The sequence below is a fragment of the Orcinus orca genome, chromosome 16 (genome assembly GCF_937001465.1).
Source record: "Orcinus orca chromosome 16, mOrcOrc1.1, whole genome shotgun sequence".
Lineage (NCBI taxonomy): Eukaryota > Metazoa > Chordata > Mammalia > Artiodactyla > Delphinidae > Orcinus > Orcinus orca.
Genome location: NC_064574.1, coordinates 931,863 through 952,852, shown reverse-complemented (window position 1 = coordinate 952,852; position 20,990 = coordinate 931,863). Strand labels below are relative to the sequence as shown.

At 57.6% G+C, this 20,990-nt stretch overlaps 1 protein-coding gene across 4 annotated transcripts in view; it reads left to right on the top strand.

Annotated features, from left to right (window-relative positions):
- Positions 1 to 20,990, top strand: part of MYT1 (myelin transcription factor 1) — an 83,624-nt gene that overhangs the window by 15,511 nt on the left and 47,123 nt on the right. For 3 of the 4 annotated variants that reach the window (XM_049699800.1, XM_049699801.1, XM_049699802.1), the window contains one exon: positions 13,501 to 13,601. The exons of the other annotated variant lie outside the window; for it this stretch is intronic. In XM_049699800.1, coding sequence (XP_049555757.1) covers positions 13,501 to 13,601 — 101 coding nt within the window. The remainder of the gene's footprint in view (positions 1 to 13,500; positions 13,602 to 20,990) is intronic. 4 annotated transcript variants of the gene reach the window in all.

The window sequence follows — 20,990 nt, the reverse complement described above, 5'->3', positions numbered from 1 at the left end:
GGGCCTCTCCTTTTCCCCCATTTTGTTGCCTAAAAACTCCACATTAAAGCAGCAGCGTGAGAGAGAGCTCCCCGGGGCTCCGGGCTGGACGGCTGCCCTCCCCTCGGCCTGCAGCCCCCGACCTCTCTCGTCTCAGACTCCGGACCCAGGGCCCACCTGCCGTTGCCTGGGAGTGAGGAGGGTCTGGCTTCTCCGTTATTCTTTATCCCCGTGCCTGCTTTACTCGGTCCTAGAGGGTTAGACACCTCGGGTCGCAGGTCTGGGGCGCGTCCCTAACTTCCTGCGTGCCAGGCGGTGTCCCTTCACTCTTCACACCTACAGGGTGTAAAACGGCTTGGCCCCCGTTGTCTCCTATGGGCAGCCCGGTGGTTCCTGAGTGAAGGGGGGGCACAAGGCGTTTCACAGACTCAGAGCTGCACCTGTGACATAACTAAGATGCTCTGAGACTGTAACTGTACTGGGCTCCCAGACTCAGTGGTTCACGACGGCCTGCTTGGTTACCAGACTGCTAACTGAGCAGTGGATTGGTTGGTTAACCATCAGTTTGCATGTGTAGTTATGGAACTTCTCACTCAAGTCCCACACCTGCACAGCCTGACTGCCCAGCCCCCCAGACCGCCCAGGAGGTCATCCTCAGACCACACTGACCCTCGCTGCCCTCCTGGGTGCTTTCCCACTGCGTGGGAGACGTCCTGGGTCTGTCTCCAGCCTGTCTTCCAACCTGATTCTCCAGCCCCCATCTGGGCCACCCCAAGATCCCTGATCCACCTCCTGTCTCCTTTCACCTCCAGCTTCTCTTCCATGGCCTCTAACAGACGCCGCCCGGGCCCCTTGGCGGACCCTCCCAGGCGTCACAATCACGCCCTTAGGTGTCCAGTAGTTGAAACATCTCTGCTATCGTATTGGATCCGCCTTGTGGGTGTCCCCACTTGCCTTGGAGGAGGGCCTGCAGGCCCCCAGGTCGGGGCCTCCTGGCGGGCAGTGCCTCAGCGTTCGCGGTTCTGGTACATACGTAGGTGCTGACCTGGCTGCCCTTGTAAACACGGGCACTGAGCTGTCAGTGCTGGGCTGGAGACAGCCAGGGAAGGTTCTGAATCAAGGTGGCAAGAGAGTGCTTAAGTGTTCGGTTCTGAGTTTTCGCTCCACCATCTGTGAGCGAAGACCCTGTTGGCCTGGGTGTAAGGTTAGGCTCTGTTGTCCAGGCTGAGGGGTGTTTCTGTCATTACCTTTCGTGGTCTGATTAGGTTCTGGCTAAATTACTTAGATGTTCGTGGCTCTCCTTTTAGTTCATGAAGCCCACGCCCCAGCCCTGGCTTCCTGGGGTGTCAGTGTTTTTTTTCTTTGGCTGCACCGCGCGCGGCGGGTGGGATCTTAGTTCCCTGACCAGGGATCGAACCCACGCCCTCTGCACTGGAAGCGCGAGGTCTTAACCACTGGACCGCCAGGGAAGTCCCACGGGGTCTCATTCTGCAGCAAAGCATGTTAGCTGTGAGGTTCCCCTCCCCCAGCACACATAAGGCGGCACTTGTCACGGCGTGTGAGAGCTGTGAGGAGCTGTGAGCTCGCCGCCTTCCTGCGTCCCGCCATTCGGATGCTTCTAGAAACACCACTGAAGCCATCAGAGAAACCCGTGGAGACCCCGAAGTCAGTGCATCAGCCCAAAGGGAGAGGAAAGGCGGCTTGTATTTGATACTGAATCGCATTAGCAAACTTTGTAGCCCCCTTGAAGGCTGCGAACGGGTCATGGGACCGGCTGTGGGCTTCTGGGCCAGGATTTGCTGGCTCAGCTGCAAATCACATGTGCAGCTTCTGGGTTCAGAACCTGCTGCCTGGTGTGGTTCAGACCCTGCAAGCCCCAGGGCCTGAGCTCTCATGCTCCGCCGCGGCCTGCACCTCTGGCACGCGGGGGACCCCAAATGGGCCCTGGTGTGAGCGTCAGAGTCCCACTGTTGCTGTGATGCCATCCCAGAGAGCATCCTGACAGCTCCCGAGCACGCGTGTCAGCGAGGGGGAGGAGGTGGGGGGCGCAGGGCCTGGAGGGGCTCTCCCCACCCCGCCATGCCCCCCTCCTGGCGATGGACGCCTTACTGCCCAGAGCCATTTGGAGGCAAACGTATGGTTTGCGTTCTCTCCAAATTCTGTTCCGTGTTAGCGCTCTGCGTGTCCCGCATGCCCATCCAGACTGGGAAATTCACATGCACAGCCCCCCAGTATTTCTAACTTAAAAGGCAGCAGAGTGGGCAGTGTAGGAGGCTGACAGGTGGGTGTCTCTGCTGGCCACCCCTCCCCCGAAAATCAGCCACCACATGGGGACCATTCTGAGCCCTGGGGCTGGGGCTGCAGTGGCAGCCCCCTGGGTTCACTCTCCTCCCCCAGACAGGAGTGCTTCCACGTCCTGGAGGTAGAGGGACTGGGGTGGGAGAAGGAGAGTGGGACTGTTCTCGAACCCCGTCCCCCAGGCTTCGAGGCCCCAGAGCTGCCCGGACCTCCTACCCCCGTGTCGGTCCCCTGTCCTGAACGGGACACGAGCCAGGGCATGGACAGACCTTCAGGGAGCCGCGAGCAGCTTGGATTTATCCTGTTTGTACGAGAGAGAGCCCGTTCTAGTCGGGTTAACTGCAAGAGCCTAAGTAAAGTGTGGTCTCAAGGAAGAAGGAAGCGGCCATCTCTCCTCTCCTCGGGCAGGACAGTTCTGTCTCCTGCAGGGGAAATCCCGGGGACCCTGGGGGTGTGGGGGGCGCAGCGAGGACGCGGGCGCCTTCCCTGGCCTGCGTCCTGACTCGGTCAGTCGGGTGGGTCAGGGCCGTGGAAGCCCCCGCCCAGCGCCGCCTGTGCACCCAGTGGCCGTGTCCGTTTCCCAGGCCCCGTCTCCAGCCTCCTGTCCAGGCCTTTCCTGTTGGCCTGGGGGGTTGAGGGAGGGCCTCCCCCGACCCCCACCCCCACCCCGACTCCTCGTCTGGGGGTGAAGCACGTGTGCCTGGGTGGGGGTCAAGGTCGGGGTCACTCGTGTTGACCGCTAGCGCTCAACTCCTTTTGGGGTGCGAAGGCCCTCTGTGAAATCCCGTGCCTCCGCCTGGAGCAGACACAGCCTGCGGCCTGCGGTCCCCGCACCTGCCCGGATGTCGGAGGCCTGGCTCCACACCATTGTGCCTCTGCCGGGACGCTCAGCCCGCCCTGGGGCTGCGAGGCCCCCCACCCCTCGGCATCCGGGGGCCCCTCCCCTGCTGGCAGGCTCCCTGACAGGCCGCCTGGGGAGCCAGTCCTGTGATTGGGTTTGGAAAGTCTTCATTACTGCCCGGCAGTGTAGCGGTTGTTTTTACAGCGTGGGTAAGGTTAAAAGAAATAATAATAATCATATAAGAAGGACTCAGCCTCAGTAACTGCTTGCAACGTGCTATTTGCATTTTTAAGGAGTCACTTCTTTGAGACAGCCTGGGTGAAAGGTCACCATTTGCATATAAATGGAAAATAAAGTGTACGATGCTGGAAGTTACATCTGTATTATTTTCTCAGCAGTGAGCTGCTGTTCGAGAGATTAGGGGACGTGGCTTGCGTTTGGCTTTTATTGAATAGAGAAAGCACCAGCGCGGCTGATTTAGAAGGAAAATAATGAGAATCGTGCAGAGCGATGGAACTGCCGGCTCCCCTGCCCCCAGCGCTCTTCTCTCATTTTCACCTAAACTCAGCAAAAGCAGGTCTGTCTTTGCTCCACTCAGCAAGTCTTCATTTTACTTCTCTCTGAATTCCAGCAAGAAAGAAAAAAAAAAAAGGAAAGAAAAAGAGCAAACCTTGCCCTCATTTTCCCATCGGCCCTGTTTGCATTTCCTGCCGAAAGCTGGTCCAGTGGGTGCGACACCAATGCTGCCTCCAGACCCTGGAAACCAGGTCACAGACAGGCCTGGAGCAGAGAAGGGACCGGGGGAGGGGGAGAGGGGGAAGGGGGAGAGGGAGAGGCCACCCAGTTCAGCGCTCCCGGGGGCTCAAGGTGCTCCACCTGTCCTGTGCCCGGCCTGGGACCCGCAGCGTCCAGGGCACGGGTGCTGCTCCCTTTTGGATTTTCCAGGCTGTCAGACTCTCCCCGGGGCACGCCCTGCCGCCGCTGTCCCCGCCTCTCCAGGAGGTCCCTGGGAAGCCAGCCTTGACCCAGGACATTTTAGCCTCTTCGAGGAGCTAGGAAGCTGGAGACGGGCTGCTGGAAGGGCCTGAGGAGCCCCCGGGCCCCGGCTTCAAGCTCTCTTCGCAGAGGCCTCCCCTGACCGCTGTTACTGCAGTCACACCCCACACCATGTCAGTTTTAAAAATAGTTTTTGAAGCAATCTCAAACTCACAGCAACTTTTCAAAGGGTGTCCCTCCTGACCACGTGAGGGTGCGTTTGCCACTCTGTGCCCCTCTGTGCCCGTCACCCGGGGTCGTCTGCTCCTCAGTAGCGTCTCGGGGGGGGCTCGGAACCACGCGGTGTGTCGGTCTTGGTCAGGCGTGACCGCCCCCTCGGAGGGCGCTGGGCGCCGGGTGAGCTGTCCTGGGGCCTGGACGTGGGCTGCTTGGTGACACCCAGGGGTAGCTCTGTCCCTGGGTTGGGGGCCGTCATCCCAGCATCTCTTGCTGCAGGGACACTTTCCCCTTTGCCATGAATCAGTTATTTGGGGGAAATACCACATTCCTCTTCACATACCAAGGTATTCATTTTGATTGACCTCTGAGCAGACACACGGCTTACTTTATCTGGTGGATTAGAATCATTACTTTGATGCTCAGATTATCCTGAGTGCTGGCCTCTGTGTCCTTCTGATGCATCTGTGACTCTCTGAGCACTCTGTGCCCTGGACCTGGAGCCACCCCTGGACCTAGCGTGGACGTGCTGCCAGCCTTTCAGTGGACACACGTGTGGACACACACACATCTGACTTTATTTCTTGCTGAGAACCACACGTCCACACTGATGCCTCTGACTGCATCCCCCGGGATACGTTCTAGATCTCTCCCTTTCCGCACGAGTGGCTTTCTTCCTTCAGCAGCGAGGGACCCAGTTTCCTTCGTGTGCTCACTTACTCCATCAGCCACGTCTCTGCGCCAGATTATTTCTCACACAAGTTTTGCTTTCCTTGCAGATAATCTTCCCTGTCCCCTCTGCTAACTTTCTTAGTGTCCAGTGGGGAGCGTGCTTTTGAGACTGTCTCTGGAGGCGTTTTCCTTGACTGATATTTTGTCTGGGCCCAGAGGGCAGAGGGAGTTGATTTTCAACCTTACAGTTTGCAGGTCTGGCTTCGCCGTTGGAATGCCGTCCCGAGGATATCTTCCATGTGTGACCTTCCCGCTGGGGGGGTCTCAGGCCCTCTCGTTTCTCCTGGTGCGTTAGGATCTCACGGTGCCTGGCTGGGTTGGAGCGACCTTCCCGCTGGGGGGGGTCTCAGGCCCTCCTGTTTCTCCTGGTGCGTTAGGATCTCACGGTGCCTGGCTGGGTTGGAGCGACCTTCCCGCTGGGGGGGGTCTCAGGCCCTCCTGTTTCTCCTGGTGCGTTAGGATCTCACGGTGCGTGGCCGGGTTGCAGCAGGTCTTTTTCATTCACTGTGTTGGGCACTTGATGGGCCTTTCAATCTAAAAACAGAATTTCCTTTGGTTTTGGGCAATTATTTGTTCTTATTTAGTAGATGTTTCCCTCTCATTTTCTTGGTTCTCTCTGGAGCTCGGGGGTTGGCCATTAGGTCCTACGCAGCTTTTCCTCCTTTTCTCCCATCTCTCTGCCTTTTTCTTTCTTTCTTTCTTTTGGCTGCGCCGCACAGTATGCGGGTCTTAGTTCCCCAGCCAGGGACCACACCCTCGCCCCCTGCAGTGGAAGCGCGGAGTCTTAGCCACTGGGCCGCCAGGGAAGCTCCTCTCTGTCTTTGTCTTTCATTTGCTTTGCTAGCGTGTTTCTTTGACTCTCTCCCAACTCTTCCACTGCATGTTTCATTTTGGTTTTACATTTTATTTCCAAACTGGGGAAGACAGACGTGATGGTGTGAAGCCTTCTAAAAAAACTCCCATACCAATCTCCATGTGCTCCTGCTGGGGCCAGGCCACTTCCACTCTGTCCAGCCGTCCCTGGTTCTGTCCTGGCTCCCGCTCTTAGCCGCCATCCACGCTGCAGAGGAGGGCCGCTTCCTACGATGCTTACTCACTCAGCCACTGAAGGTTCCCAGGTGCATTCCCAAGGTTCTGGCCCACAGGTCTAAGGAAGGTCCTGGGAACTCCCTTCGATGTTGGAGGGATGCTAAACCTCCTTCTGCAGCCCTGGGAGCCGTGCAACGTGGCCTGGGCCCTCCCAGGGCCTCCAAGGGCCTCCCGTGTCTGGGAGCACCGTCTGCACCTCAGGGCTTTGGGGTCAGAGGTTCTCTGACTTCAGAGGGTAGAATTCTGGGCTGTGGCTGCAAACCCCCAGCTCCCCCGCCCAGTGTCTACTGTGACCTGTGGTCAGTTTTGTGTGGACCTTCAATTGTTGCTACAATTTTATTCTAACCCCTTTCTTCCTGCCTTTCTGGGCTTTGCCTTAAACCCGAAGAGCTGGAAGGGGAGGGCGAATGAGGATTGAGATGAAAGTACGAGAGAATTTTTCTTTTTAAATGTGTTTATATAGTCGCCCTTGGGTCTCTGCTGGGGATTGGTTTTAGGACCACCTCTCCAGGATACCAAAATCCACAGATGCTCGAGTCCTTCACATAAAACACTGGAGTATTTGCATGTAACCTACGCACATCCTCCATAGACTTCAAATCATCTCCAGAGTACTTATAACACCTGATACAGCGTAAATGCTGTGCAACTCGTTGCTGGCAAATTCAAGTTTTGCTTTTTGGAACTTTCTGGAATTTTGGGGAGTATATTTTCCATCCATGGTTGGTTGAATCCGTGGATGCGGACCCTGCAGACATGGGGGCCGACTGTACCCGATTCCAGGGTCCAGGCTTTCAGTGGATGTGTTCGGTTCATGGCTTTGAGGTGGAGAATGTTCTTCCAAAGTTGCCTGAGGGCTGGTGAAGGCTGAGGAGGCCTGCCCTCTCCAGGACAGTGGGGTCCCCGGCGTGGCAGCCCCACCGATGCACAGGCCGGACACAGGGCCATGTGGTCAGTCTTGGGGGTGAGGGGAGGTGAGGTCGGCTGCAGCCCTGGCTCAGCCACGAGCTGCCGACAGTCCTGACGTGGCAGAGTAGGGCCGCGTGCGCTGCTTGGGGTCACGGTGCCCCTGCTACACAGAAGCACTTGTCTCCTCCTGGCCTGTGTCCCCAGAGCTGCTGCGGGGTGGGGTCTGAGACGCCTCACCCTGCCCCCCAAGGCCCGTCCCACACTGCTACCATTAGCTGTCCTCTTCCTGCACCCCTGGACCCAGCCCTGCCTCATCTCCAGGTGGGCCCGGAACACAGGCCCACAGAAGCCAGGCTGGGGGAGCCAAAGGCGGCCTGCTCGCACCTGCTGCCCCGTACGAGGGTCTTGGGTTGGGGGGCCTCACGGACCAGCCCCAGGCCTCCGGGCCAGCGGCTCACACATCCTGGAGGACGCAGTTCACCCCTTGTCCTGCAGCTCCTGTCATCAGAAATTTATTTTTGATGTGAGCCTCCACAGCATGGACCTCCTACAGCACCCAGAGCACAGCGAGCCTGCCGGCTGGACGGCCCTGGCGATCGGCGCATCCCTCGCCCGCCCTGCGCTCCCGGCGTGGACGGGAGCCCCGGCCCTGCCCCAGAGCACAGCAAGCCTGCTGGCTGGACGGCCCTGGCAATCGGCGCATCCCTCGCCCGCCCTGCGCTCCTGGCGTGGACGGGAGCCCCGGCCCTGCCCCAGAGCACAGCAAGCCTGCCGGCCGGCTGGACAGCCCTGGCAATCGGCGCATCCCTCGCCCGCCCTGCGCTCCTGGCGTGGACGGGAGCCCCGGCCCTGCTCGTCTCCTCAGGTTTGCTCACTTGGGCCGACCCGCGGGCCTCCGCCCTCTTTAAAGTCGGTCATCGCACCCGTGTCCGGGTGGGAGTTCCGTGCGTCAAGAGCTGGCCTGTGGGACTCTCACCATTATGCTCCCTCGTGTGTGCCACTGACTTTTAAAAAACAGCTTTACTGAAATATAATTTACTCGTCACAAAATTCACCCATTAGAAGTACACAGTTCAGTGGTCTTAGCATATATATAGGGTTAGGCATTGATCACCACAGTCTAACTTCAGAACATTCTCGTCCCCACAGAGAGACCCTGTGCCCGCGAACAGTCGTGCCCACTGCCCCTCCCTGAGCCCCGGCACCACTGATCTACTTTCTGTCTCTGTGGGTTTGCCGTTTTCGGACACTCTGTAACTAAGGGACTGTGCAGTCTGGGATCTTCTTCCACTGAGCTGCTTCCCCTGAGGTTTCTGAGGTTCACCCACATTGAACCCTGGACAGACACTGTAACCCTTTTTATTGCCAAATACTATTCCGTCATGTCTTGTGTCGTCCGTTCAGCAGTTGATGGGCATTTGGGTTTTTTCCACTTTTTGGCTAGTATAAATAAACCTGTGATAAAGAGTTGGGTACAAGGCTTTGTGTGGACATATGTTTTCACTTCTCTTAGATCTATACCCGGGAGTAGAATTGCTGGGGCCTATGGTATGTCTATGTTTAATATATATTATTTGCGGTACGCGGGCCTCTCACTGTTGTGGTTTCTCCCCTTGCGGAGCAACAGGCTCTGGACACGCAGGCTCAGCGGCCATGGCTCACGGGCCCAGCCGCTCCGCGGCATGTGGGATCCTCCCGGACTGGGGCACGAACCCGTGTCCCCTGCATTGGCAGGCGGACTCTCAACCGCTGCGCCACCAGGGAAGCCCGATGAGGAGCATCTTTTATATGTTAACTTTGGAGGAATGCCTGTTCAAATCCTTTGCCCACTTTTTTTTTTTTTTTTTTTTTTTGGCGATGCTGTGCGGCTTGCAGGCTCTTAGTTCCCCCACCAGGGATCGAACCCGGGCCCTGGCAGTGAAAGCACCGAGTGCTAACCACTGGACCACCAGGGAATTCCCCTTTGCCCACTTTAAAATTGGGTTATTTGTTTTATTCTGGAGTTGTAGGAGGTCTTCCTATACTCTGAATACAAGTCCCTTATCAGACATGTGACCTTGCACATGTTTTCTCCCAGTCTGTGGGTTGTCTCTTCACTTGACTCGTGGTGTTATTTGACTTCCCAAAGTGTTCAACTTTGATAGTGTCCAGTTCATTCATTTCTTCTTTTGTCGCTTGTGTTTTAGGAGTCAGAGAAACCACTGCCTTACTCAAAAAGTCAGGATGATTTACTCCTGCGTTTTCTAAGAGTATTAACTCAGATGTTGAGATCTCCGATCCACTGTGTGAGTTTTTACGTATGGTGTGAGGCGGGTGCGCCTTTATTGTCTTGGTTATTCTGTGTTCCTTGATCTGCCGTATCAGTTTTAGAATCAGTTTATCAATTTTTGCAAAAACAAAACAAAACAGCTGGAGAGTCAAAAGTGCTCAGATACTGGTGAGAGCCAGAAAATGACAGGCAGGATTCAGGGCGCAGGACAGGCAGCAGGGAGGGGAGAAGTCAGAGGAGGAGGTGGTAGGATGGTCAGTGGGGCAGAGGAGCAGAGGCTGGGGGTGAGCCGGAGTGCCCCAGGCGAGGAGGGAGGGAGCGAGTATCGGTGCAGGACGTGCAGGCGGCCAGGATGGTACCGGTGACCCTTCAAGGGCTGCTGCTTTGGTGGAGGGCTGGGAGCTGGCCTGGGGAGCAGGGATGGAGTCAGCTTCTCGGGGCCCCTTAAGAAATCGGGTTGTGAAGCGGGTGGAGATGTGGAGCCCCGGGGCTGGGGTGCGGAGTCCAGACACATTGTGTTTTGTGAGTGTGGACGCCTCAGGCTCGTTGCAGAGTCGAGAAGCCCCAGGAAGGGTCCAGTTAGGGCAGGTCAGCAAACATCTGAGAGGAAGATGGTCTACGGTTGCTTCTTCGAGGACACTTCGATTGGCTTTGGGAAGAAGGGCCTGACAAGCCCCGGGGGCAGAGGTGGGCTCAGCCAGGACGGGACAGAGCGGGGACAGAGGAAGGCGGGGGATCGGGGTCTGACAGGTCCTCCCGGGTGGGGGCCTGGAAGGGCCGAGAAGTGGGCTCCCTCTAAGCAGAGACCCTCCTCCCTTGCTTGCCGGGCGGAAGGCCGATAGTGACAGCTCTTGGTTCCACAGGCAGGTCACAAGAGACGCACACTCTAGTGAAGACTCTGAAAGCATTTTGACAGGACTTTCTCTTGAGTCCACAGGGTCTCTACTGCCTTCGGAGCTAAACAGTCCACATGCCAAAGTGGCACGTGTTGGGGAGGCCTGATCTGACCCTGAACACTGGCGTCATCAGAAGAGGGACAGACCTGACTCTGGCCCCAGGAGGGCGATGCCAGTTGAGCTCCCAGGAGCCTCCCTGCCCTGTGGGCCCGAGTGTGGCTGTTAACAGGCCCTGGTTGCTTTTCTGAGCTTGTCTGTCAGCCGGAGTCCTGCCAAAGTGAGTTTGGGGCCTCTGTGGGGTCAGGCGCTGGGGCAACACGGAGCAGGCCATCCTGAAGAGAGGCCACGGCCAGGGCCAGCAGTTCCCAAGCGGCCTCTTTGTTCTGTGTGTCCCGGAGCGGGGCTTCAGATGAGCTCACTAGAGACCTGAGAGCCCAGGAAAAGGGCCGGTCTTGAGGAGAGCGCTCCCCACTTGTGACCCCGGGCAACGGAAGCAGGCCACCCTCACGCGGCGACTGTGCGCCGGGCGCTCGGGCTCCGATGGCTCTTCCTCCCGCCCTGTGGCTGGCGGCCGCGGTTTGGGCATGTGTGGGTGTCAAGTGCTGCCTCTGTGGCAGCTGGGCTGCTGCAGCTCAGCGCGTCCACGCAGCGGAGGGCTTGTCTGCGGTGGGACGTAGGCGGGTCCCAGTGGGGGACCAAGGGGCCCTGGGTTATCTCCAAGCAAAGGAGAAGCACCATCACGCTTTACTGTGGTGGCTGTGGTTTGCTACCAGAACATTCCCGGGAAAAGGAAGGAATCGTGTCAATTACGGACCCACGTCGTGCGGTACTGGTCTCGGGGTGTGTGACCCCTGCAAGTTCCCTCCGCCTCCCAGGGCTGGTGCTGAAGGCATCGCTGGGGTGCTGTTGTGAGGAGATGCTGGGCACCTGTTCTTTTTACTCTTTCCTCTTAAGCTTTACAGACCATAGTCTTTATTTTATTTTTATTTATATTTATTTATTGATTTATTTTTGGCTGCGTTGGGTCTTCGTTGCTGCGTGCGGGCTTTTCTCTAGTTTCAGTGAGATGGGGCTACTCTTCGTTGCGGTGCGCGGGCTTCTCATTGCGGTGGCTTCTCTTGTTGCGGAGCACGGGCTCTAGGCGCACGGGCTTCAGTAGTTGTGGCACATGGGCTCAGTAGTTGTGGCATACGGGCTTAGTTGCTCCGCGGCACATGGGATCTTCCCGGACCGGGGCTCGAACCTGTGTCCCCTGTGTTGGCAGGTGGATTCTTAACCACTGCACCACCAGGGAAGTCTGGGGTAGATGTTCTTAAGGTCCTCTTGGTGTGGCCTGAGCAGGCGTGGGGCACAGGGAATGCAGGTGAGGGGAGGGTTCCCCTCAACAGGGCTTCGCTCCAGGAGAGGGTGGCGAGGCCCAGTGAGCTGGTTCCCTCCCGTCACAGAGCACAGAGTCCCCCTGGCACAGACTCGCGCCCTTCACCTGCTGGGCTTCTCCAGGAAGCATGTGGGACCGAGAGCAGGAAGGCCTGGGAGGGAGGCTTCCAGGACACCTGCTGGGACGCCGAGGGGGAGGGACCCATCCTGCTCGCAGCAGCACAGATCTCAGGGTATGTCCTTCCCTCCAGCTGCCAGGGAGATATGCCCAGTTACCCAACTCATTCACATATGTCACCATGGTAAGAAATTCCCCTGGAGCCTCGCAAACCAGCCCAGGATGAGGGTACCTGCAACGTCTCCTCTGACGGGAGGTATGTGTGGAAAGGGAACCCCATCTGTGGCCAGGGGTCTCCCAGCCTCCACTGTCACTCTAGATGCAGAATTCCTACCACCCGTCTTCAAGTGCGATGCATACCCTGTGGCCAGGGCCGTTCTTGTCAACTCGCCTCCCCAGTTTCTTCCCTTCCATCGCCTTTGGAGGAGACTGTCTGCTCCCTCCTCACCACAGATGCTGTTTGCTGTCTCCTCCTCTGGGGTCCGGGGCCCTGGGTGACTCCTCTCATAAGTTTGATTGGGTGGGGCTGGCTCCTCTTACTGTGCGCTGATGGCCATGGGGTAGCTGGCCCGAGATGATCGGTTTACACCTCTCTAGCGGAGTCCAGTCCTCAGGGGGGTCCCCTGCAGGTGACCCACAGCTCGGTGAGGGTGAGGCACACAGTTGGTGCCAAATTCTGGTGGTGTCACCCATTCCTTTGAAGATGGTGCACTAGGCCGTCTCCTTGACAACCAATCTGCTTCCCTCCTGTGCTACTGGAGGTCAGAGGAGGCCCTTTAATGGGTTGGAGACATTTCCAGACAGGAGGGCACTGTGGCCGGAGCACAGGGCTGAGCGGGGCAGGAGTGGTGGAATTACAGCAAAACGGCATTTGGGGATGCACATCAAAAACGTGAGGAAAGAAGGATGATGGGTGTTACAGCAGTGAGCCTGACCGGCCTTCAGCGGAACCCAAACTCACTTCCAAGGAGAAGCAGAGAGCAGGATGCAGGAATATTCATTTCCTGTTTTTATTGTTGGTTACTTCATGACCTTCCTTTGAAACGCTGTAGTTGTAGAAAGCTGGTTGTCATGGAAACAAGGGAGTGCCGTGCAAGGAATAGGTACACGATGCATTTCTTTGTCCGGTCCAGCTGATGCCTATAGCCTCTGCTTTGACGTGTGAATTTATGTGAGGAATTAAATATTAACTAGAAGTATTGCCCTGGAGAGAGGCAGGAACACAGGGAGAGGAAAGATGCCGGGAACCCGGGCAAAGGGGAGGCAAAGCGTTGGACCTCACCTGATTTGTGCCAGCCCCCTGGTCGGAGTGGCTGTTAGTGGAAATCCCCCCCCCCCACTTTCTGACATGTTCCATAAAACAGTGCGAGAGCTGGGACGATGGTGCAGGGGTGAGGGTGCTAGCAGCCTCTGAGGGCTGTCCGAAGCAGAGACCGATTTTCCCCCAAGCGCTCCTGTCCTGTATTCCTGAGATGGTCATGGCTTTCTGGTGGACTCCAGAAAACAAGGGTCGTATGGGTGCTGTGTACAAGAGTGGCCCAAGTTTCTCGATGGTGCAGGGGTGAGGGTGCTAGCAGCCTCTGAGGGCTGTCCGAAGCAGAGAGTGATTTTCCCCCAAGCGCTCCTGTCCTGTATTCCTGAGATGGTCATGTCTTTCTGGTGGATTCCGGAAAACAAGGGTCGTATGGGTGCTGTGTACAAGAGTGGCCCGAGTTTCTCGATTTCTCCCCTCGAGCTGGCACGGCTGGCGTTCATTAGGTTTTCTTTTTCTGACTCTCAGAAAATGAGTTCCGGGGTGAGTTGCTGAGTCAGAGGTGGACGCACGGAGACAAGACCGACAACTGCAGGACCCCGAGACTCTTCCTGGGCGGACACGGCAAGGTGAGGTGCTTGGAGCGCAGCGCCCAACCTGGGGCCCCGGGTCCGGGCAAGGGTCCTTCTCACTCCTTGGCGTGGAGCGTGGAGGCGACTTCTGGTCTAGTCATTATCCGTCTAGATTAGGCCAAGAATAAGTGCAGGCTAGGACCATCCATGATCTTTAAAATGAAAGGAAGAAAAGTGCCTCTGAGTAGAGGAAAGCCACAATGTGACAGCAGGTCCCGTATCTGCCAGGCCCCTGCTCTGGGGCCCGGTCCCGCCCGGGCTCCGCGGTGCACGTCAGTACTTGCTCTTCTCCCCGCCGCTCGCTGGGCAGCCTTTGCTGCAGGGACTCCTGAGGTCTGCTGATCTGGGTGACTGCAATCCTCCCAAGTGGGGGCCTGCGGTGCCCTGCTCACACCTGCCTGGAGCTCGCTGGTGGAGGTGACTCGGGCACTCCCCCTCCACAGGGATGCTCCAGACCCAGATATCACGTGCGCTCACACCAAACCTCTCATTCTGGACGTGCTCACTCCCCATGCTGGGCTCTGGGTGAAGCCAGGTGCCCAGGCTCAGGTGACCCTCAGAGATGGAAGTGTGGGTGACGACGGGCTCGGTGGGCATCCCTTCCCAGATCTCAGATTCTGATCTCTCATATTCTTTGACACGTGGACGCTCTCCACCCAGGATCCAAGCCATGGCCCAGAGCATGGCCACGGAGAAGTGGCGGCCGGGGGACAGACAGGCAGGGCTGCGAAGTTTTAGGTGGCAACGTCATTTGAGGGGGCTTGCATTCTACTCTCGAAGCCCAGCGTTTTTCTTTTGAATCTGGTGACTGGACTGTACGTGGCATGGGTCTGTCCTAGCACCTCGTCAGGCACCTCCACTCACACTCTTATTCCTGTGTGGTCATCTGTGCTCTGCTGAGCCGTGTTTGAGTTCAGCTCAGACAGTAATGCTGGCCCAGTCTTTGTTTCAAGTTTTGTTATTTTGCTCATCATGGAATTTTTGCATTAATTTAGATGTTTTAAAATATTGCATTAAATTATTATTTAATTTGATCACTTAGTTTTGTTTCCCCCTTAAATCTGCACCTGACTGAACGCCGTACTCGCCTCACCCATCTGGCCCTGAGCGCTCAGGGATCACGTGACCAAGAAGCTACCTGGTTTGAGGCCAGGGGCTCTGGGTGCCGTGTCTTCACAGTGGCTGGCGTTGTGTAAGGGGCAGGTAGGAAGGCTGCAGTCACCCCGCGGCTCAGGTGTGATAAGCTTGGAGCGTGTGGGACCTGCTGGGAACATGCCTGGTGGCCATGCTCAGCTTCTCCCCCAGCGCCGACTGTTTCACACCTGCTCCGTTAGGGTCATTTCCTCTAGTTTGGGCAGACAGGGCCAGAGTTACTGCTCTGAGCAGAGAAGCGAAGAAGAGTGAGCCAGAGAAGGAGGGACTATGGGGCTGGCGCCGGGGGCACCTTCTCACCGAGGAGGCCAAGAAGGGGTGGGGACACAAGAGGGCAGAGCGTGCACAATGGCAGGACTGGCCCGAGAAGGAGGCAGGGAGCTGGGGAGCTCGGCGCCCCGAGGGCACCCGGAGCAGAGCAGCCCTGTGTGGGGGGTGGTCGCAGCCGCCTCGGCCTCTGAGTTCAGCACCAGGCGTGTGGACAGCTCGGAGGTGGGTGTGGAAGGGGCTGGTAGACGAGATTAGGTGGTTGTGTGCTTCGTGGGAAGTGCTGGGCACCGGGCTTTTATTTTTTTTGATAAACTTAAGGAGGAAAGGAGCAGGTGTGGATGGTAGGACCTTAAAGCTCTTCTTGACCTTGAAGAAGGAAGCACTTGGGCCCCAGATCATGGGTGCTCAGTGGATGACCAGAGGTACGCGAGCCAGGAGCAGGGTGACTGCGGGGATGCCCAGCAGGGCCTCCCTCCTGCCACTGCAGGACGCGCCTGACGAGGGGAGGAGGTGGCCCCAGCTGTGTCCTCTGACCTGCCTGCTTGGATGTGGCTAGATTTCTACCCCGAGGAGGTGGAAACTCCATTCCTGCTGAAGTTTTAGACAGATGGACCCAGGCATGGCTGCTGTATCAGGGTGTCTATTATATAGTTATAATTTTAATGTAGGGGTTGGAGTGAGCCATGACCCCACGCTTGGAGATGCCAGGAGAGCCCCTCCCAAGATGCGTGTTAAATAGTGCTCCATGGGGTGTCCTTTCTACAACCCGAGGAGAGGGCTGGTCTGTTCAGCTGCCAGTCGGCTGAACAATGGGTGGAACGTCAGAGATCTTCAGACACACAGTCAGACGTCCTCCGAGGGGGACACAGGCGTCACCGCCGGGAAGCAGGGGCGCTGTGACAGCTGTCAGGAGGCGCAGGGGTGCGTGTGTGTGGTTTGGCCTCAGCCGTCAGAGAATGGAGAGCAGGACGTGTGCTGAGGGTCCCGGAGACGGCAGGACTTCAGCACCTTCCAAGCAGGAGGCTGCTCTGGGGTCTGCCCTGCTGCGCTTGCGGGCTGGGCTGCTGGGATGGCTGGTGGGAGACGGAGCAAGGAGCGTACTTGAAAGCTGCTCGGAAATCCTTCGAGGGGGCGTCTCTCCAGAGGTAGGAGCGCGGGTTTGTCCCAACGCTCTGCTCCCAGGCTGTGTGCACGGTGAGGGAGTAAGACCAGCCCAGACCGTGCCCCTGCTCGGCCCTCCTCTCCCCACGTCACCCCTCCTTCTAGGCAGGCTGCCTGGTCCTGCGAGCCAGCAGACACTTCCCCTTCTTCGTCTGGGTCTTCCCGGAGGAAAAGGGACGCTATCACCCAAACAATCTTGTGCATTTTAAAAGTTGTCCTAAGTCCGTTCTAATCCCCAGCTTTGCACGCTGTTGCAACGCGTTCTAAGTAGAATGGGGCCCAGCCCGAGCTCCTGGACCTACTCCCACAGCCCGGGGCCAGGGGGAGTCCTCTGTGGTCCCAGGGGCCCTGGACTCTCCAGCAGCTCGGGGCTCTGGTCTCTGCTCTGATGGCTCCTGGCCACCTTCCCCAGCTCCAGGATCTCAGAGACGTTTCAGATCGTCCCAGTTTGTCTGTCCCTCTGCCTGTTTGTCTGACCTTACACAGTATGCCCCGAGCAGTCAAAGAGGTCTCTGCAGGGAGACACTGACCTCAAAAACATGAATGATTGAGCTTATTTCAGATGGAGATGAGCAGGCCAGGGGGAGAGCGAGAGAGGGGGTGCAAAGAGGGAGGACGCAGGCCTGACCACTGAGAGGCGCTGGCCACCCAAGGGTGCACCTTCTCCACGGGTCAGGCGCCCCCGCCCCCTGAGGCCCTCTTCCCTGAATGTCCTCAGGTCCTCTCTGATCCACGGGGCCTCCCCACTCCCACCCAGGCTCCCACGGCTGAGCAGCCCCTTCCTCTTGAGCTCCCCCCCCGACGCCCTGACATCTCCCCTTCTCTGCAGTGAGGGACCTGCTGCCTCGGGTCGCATAGTTGGTGCTACTCAGGCCAGGACAGCCCGCAGGGGCCGGAGTGTCAGGCGACGTCCACGGCTGCTCAGGGCCAGGCTCCAGCGTGGAGTCTGGTTTTCGTCTAGCCCTCAGCCATGGTGCAGAAGGGCAGGGACGTGGTATAGGGTGGAGAGGGGGAAGCTCGCCAGCTGTGAAGACCCTGGGAAGAACCAAGGAGGAAAGAGAATGAAAGAGAGTCGGAGAGTCGGAGGGACGGAGGGACGGGAGAGTCGGAGAGACGCAGAGAGGCAGGGACGGAGGGAGGATGACTGAGCCAGAAAGAGAAACGGGGGAGGCAGCCCTCCAGAAACCACCTGCCGGTCCCTGAACTGCTGGGTTCTGGGGGTAGAGTTGAAGGTCGCACGAAGCCCGTTGGACCTCTGACTGGACGTTCCTGGGGGAGAGTCCACCCCGTCCACTGTGTCACTGGCTGTGCGTCTGGATTCTGAGAGCCCTTCTCACAACCACAGCCTAAGAAGCTATTGGTTTCAAGGTTGCTCCGCACGTTTGCTCTCTTGGTCCCCGAGTTTGTAAACATGCAGCTCGGGGACCTCAGGTTTGGCAAGGGTGCCATGTGGAAGGGGCTGGTTTTGTAACAAGTCATTGTGAGAAGCGTTTACATTTAAGAAGAGCTTACACGGTTCCCCTTGACTTTACCAAAAAATACAAAACAGAGCCGAGCGTCGCCAGCCCCGTGAGTGAGACCATCACGTGACACAGCAAAGCAGGTTCAGGAGAGGGCGAAGAGACCGTTCTCGCTGGCTAAGAGATGTGGTCAGGGGCTTCCCTGGTGGCCCAGTGCTTAGGAATCCGCCTGCCGATGCAGGGGACATGGGTTCGAGCCCTGGTCCAGGAAGATCCCACATGCTGCGGAGCAACTAAGCCCGTGCGCCACAACTACTGAGCTGTACTCTAGAGCCCACGAGCCACAACTACTGAGCCCGCATGCCACAGCTACTGAATCTGTGCGCCTAGAGCCCGTGCTCCACAACAAGAGAAGCCACCGGGCTTCCCTGGTGGCACAGTGGTTGAGAGTCCGCCTGCCGATGCAGGGGACACGGGTTCGCGCCCTGGTCTGGGAAGATCCCACATGCTGCGGAGCGGCTGGGCCTGTGAGCCATGGCCACTGAGCCTGTGCGTCCGGAGCCTGTGCTCCGCAACGGGAGAGGCCACAACAGTGAGAGGCCTGCATACTGCAAAAAAAAACAGAAACAAAAACAAGAGAAGCCACCACAATGAGAAGCCCACGCACCGCAACGAAAAGTAGCCCCCACTCACAGCAACCGGAGAAACGCCTGCGTGCAGCAACAAAGACCCAGTGCAGCCAAAAAATAAATAAATAAACAAACAAACAAGTAAATAATTAAAAAAAGAGAGATGTGGCCAAATGGGGTGTGTTTGCATTTGTAAATTACTCTCCCATAGTTTTCCTGTTGAAGACAGAACAACTGAAATGTTAATTAGAGCGAAGAGCTGGTTCAGGGAGCCCAAGGCAGCCGCAAGACAGGCCGCTGGCGGCGGAAAGCAGTCGGCATCACAGAAGCAGCGTGGACCAGTTCTTGAGAGATCGCTAGCCCCACGGGGTGGGGGCGTTGAGGCCGGTAGGCCGGGATGGGGCCTTTCACCCTCCGGTGGGAGGTCACTCAACTCCGTGTGGGTCTTTCAGAAACAAACTTGACTGGTTTGTGCTCGGAACAAGGGAAGAATTTCAAAAATAAATTAATGAAAAATTGGGAAGTGTCTCCCTGTCTTGGCCTGTCTTGCTCTGGCGGGGGCAGAAGGCGGGGCGGCCGGCAGGCTGAGCAGGGCTACCCATCCCCACGTGAGGCACCGGTGCTGAGGGCGGGAGGAGGCAGAGAACCACCCTCAGAGAAGGAAAGCAGTAAAAAGCCAGTGGCGCTGGCTCAGGAATCAAGGTTTCCCTGCTTGCCCGTCGGTGGCGGCACCCGGCTCTCAGAAGCTCATTCTCGTGTTGAAGAGCTATAACCCTAGTTCTTCCTCCCGTAGTTCAGTTTTTCCCCTTTGCACATCAAAGCTCCGTGCACTGGAGAGAACGTCTCACTTATTGACCATTTGATGCAGGTAAATTGCAGATGGAAAGGTGCTTGGCAGAGTGAATGCCACAGCTGTCAGCTCTGCCGACAGGAGCTTGCAGTGTGCGGCAGCGCCCGCACGCATCCTGCAACCCTCTCTATTCTGTGCTCTGTGAATAATTTATCTTCAGGAAATCCAAATTGCCAAGGCACGCTTTAACCTAGCAGAATGCTCGCCAATTTCCTTGGGAAAACTGACAAAAAAAAAAAAAAAGAGCTGTAGATTGCATTTCAGCCGAGAGCGGCCTGGCAATCAGACGCCGCGGCCCCTTTGTGCCACTGCATCGGAAGCCGCTGTGCTGGGCTCAGCGCAGACGACATTTGAAGGCTCATAAATGTGATGAAGTCCCTCTGACACCTGCTCCTCTCTTCGCTTTAAATGTGAGCCATCGGTCCACGGGGAGCGCTGCTTTAAAATAGGAATTACAGTAATTGTCTTCCGTGCTGTCGGGAGGCTGCAAGCGCGCAGCTCTCAGCTCTACCGCCTGGAGTCGACGGCGGCATAAATTACCCCAGGTTGTGATTTCCGTCCTTAACACAGCACACGAATCTCTGTGCGTTCGTGCTGCCCGGGGTTGGGGGCTCACTTTGCAAGTTCTAGCTTACTAGCAGGGGAGTTAATGGGAGGGGTCCCTTGTCTTTCTTCCTGAGCGGGACCTTAGCTGCTTGTCCTGTGCTGGCCTCTGGGGACTGAAGCCCCTTCCCTGGCTGCTCCTTTCCCACTGGCTGGCTTTGCTCTGATGGCCTCTTGGGGGCCTGGGAGGTGGGGCTGCTCCCTCCCCCGCCCCCCACAGGGCACACCTGCTGGGAAGAGGGCCCCTTCTATCTCCCACTCGCTCCAGCCCAGACCCAGCTGGGGATCCCGTGTGATGACCTGTGCTCCGGGGCGTCCCTACCCTCCTGGGGCTCTGCCTTGTTCCCTGGAAGGATGTGGGCAGCATCCCCCATGGAAGTGGGTCTGAGGCAGAGAATGCGGGACAGGAGCTGATGGGCTCAGGCAGGGTAGCCAGAGGACGTGCGGGGTCCCCGTCCCCCTCGAGGGCCTCCACTCCCTCTCTCCTGGGGGAGTCAGCATCTCTGGGAGGGTGGCCTGTGTGTCGGGTCCAGGGGACGCCTCGGCCTGCGTTCCTACCAGCTCTCACCCCCGTCTGCTTCCCGCCTCCAGAGCCAGTGCCGTGACCATGGGCCCTTGGCACGTGGCTGGTCAAACTCAGAGGGGCTGTGAGTCCAGGAGATGTGCAGGATTTCTAAGAGTCAGCACGAAACAAAATCCCGTTCATAACTTTTTCTATTGATGCTGTAGAAATGATGATGTTTTGGAGAGATCGGGTTGAGTAAAGTTTAGTATTAAAATCAATTTCACCCGCTTCTTTCTACACTTTTTTTTTTTTTTTCCCGGTACGTGGGCCTCTTACTGTTGTGGCCTCTCCCGTTGCGGAGCACAGGCTCCGGACGCGCAGGCTCAGCGGCCATGGCTCACGGGCCCAGCTGCTCCGCGGCATGTGGGATCCTCCCGGACCAGGGCATGAACCCGCGTCCCCTGCATCGGCAGGCGGACTCTCAACCACTGCGCCACCAGGGAAGCCCTCTTTTTACACTTTTGATTAGAAAAGTTTAAATGACGTGGATGACCTGCACTCTCTTCCACTGGGCAGCGGTGCCTGGAGGCCCCTGTGCTGCTGGAAGCACCCGCGCATTGGGGTGCCCATCTCATGTTGAGGATGATCAGGTCCCCAAGCTCAGGCTGCCCCCCTTGGATCTCCGTGGGACAACGCACGGGGGACAGTGAAGCCCGCTCAGGTCCCAGGCACCTGTTTCTAACAAGACGACCCTCG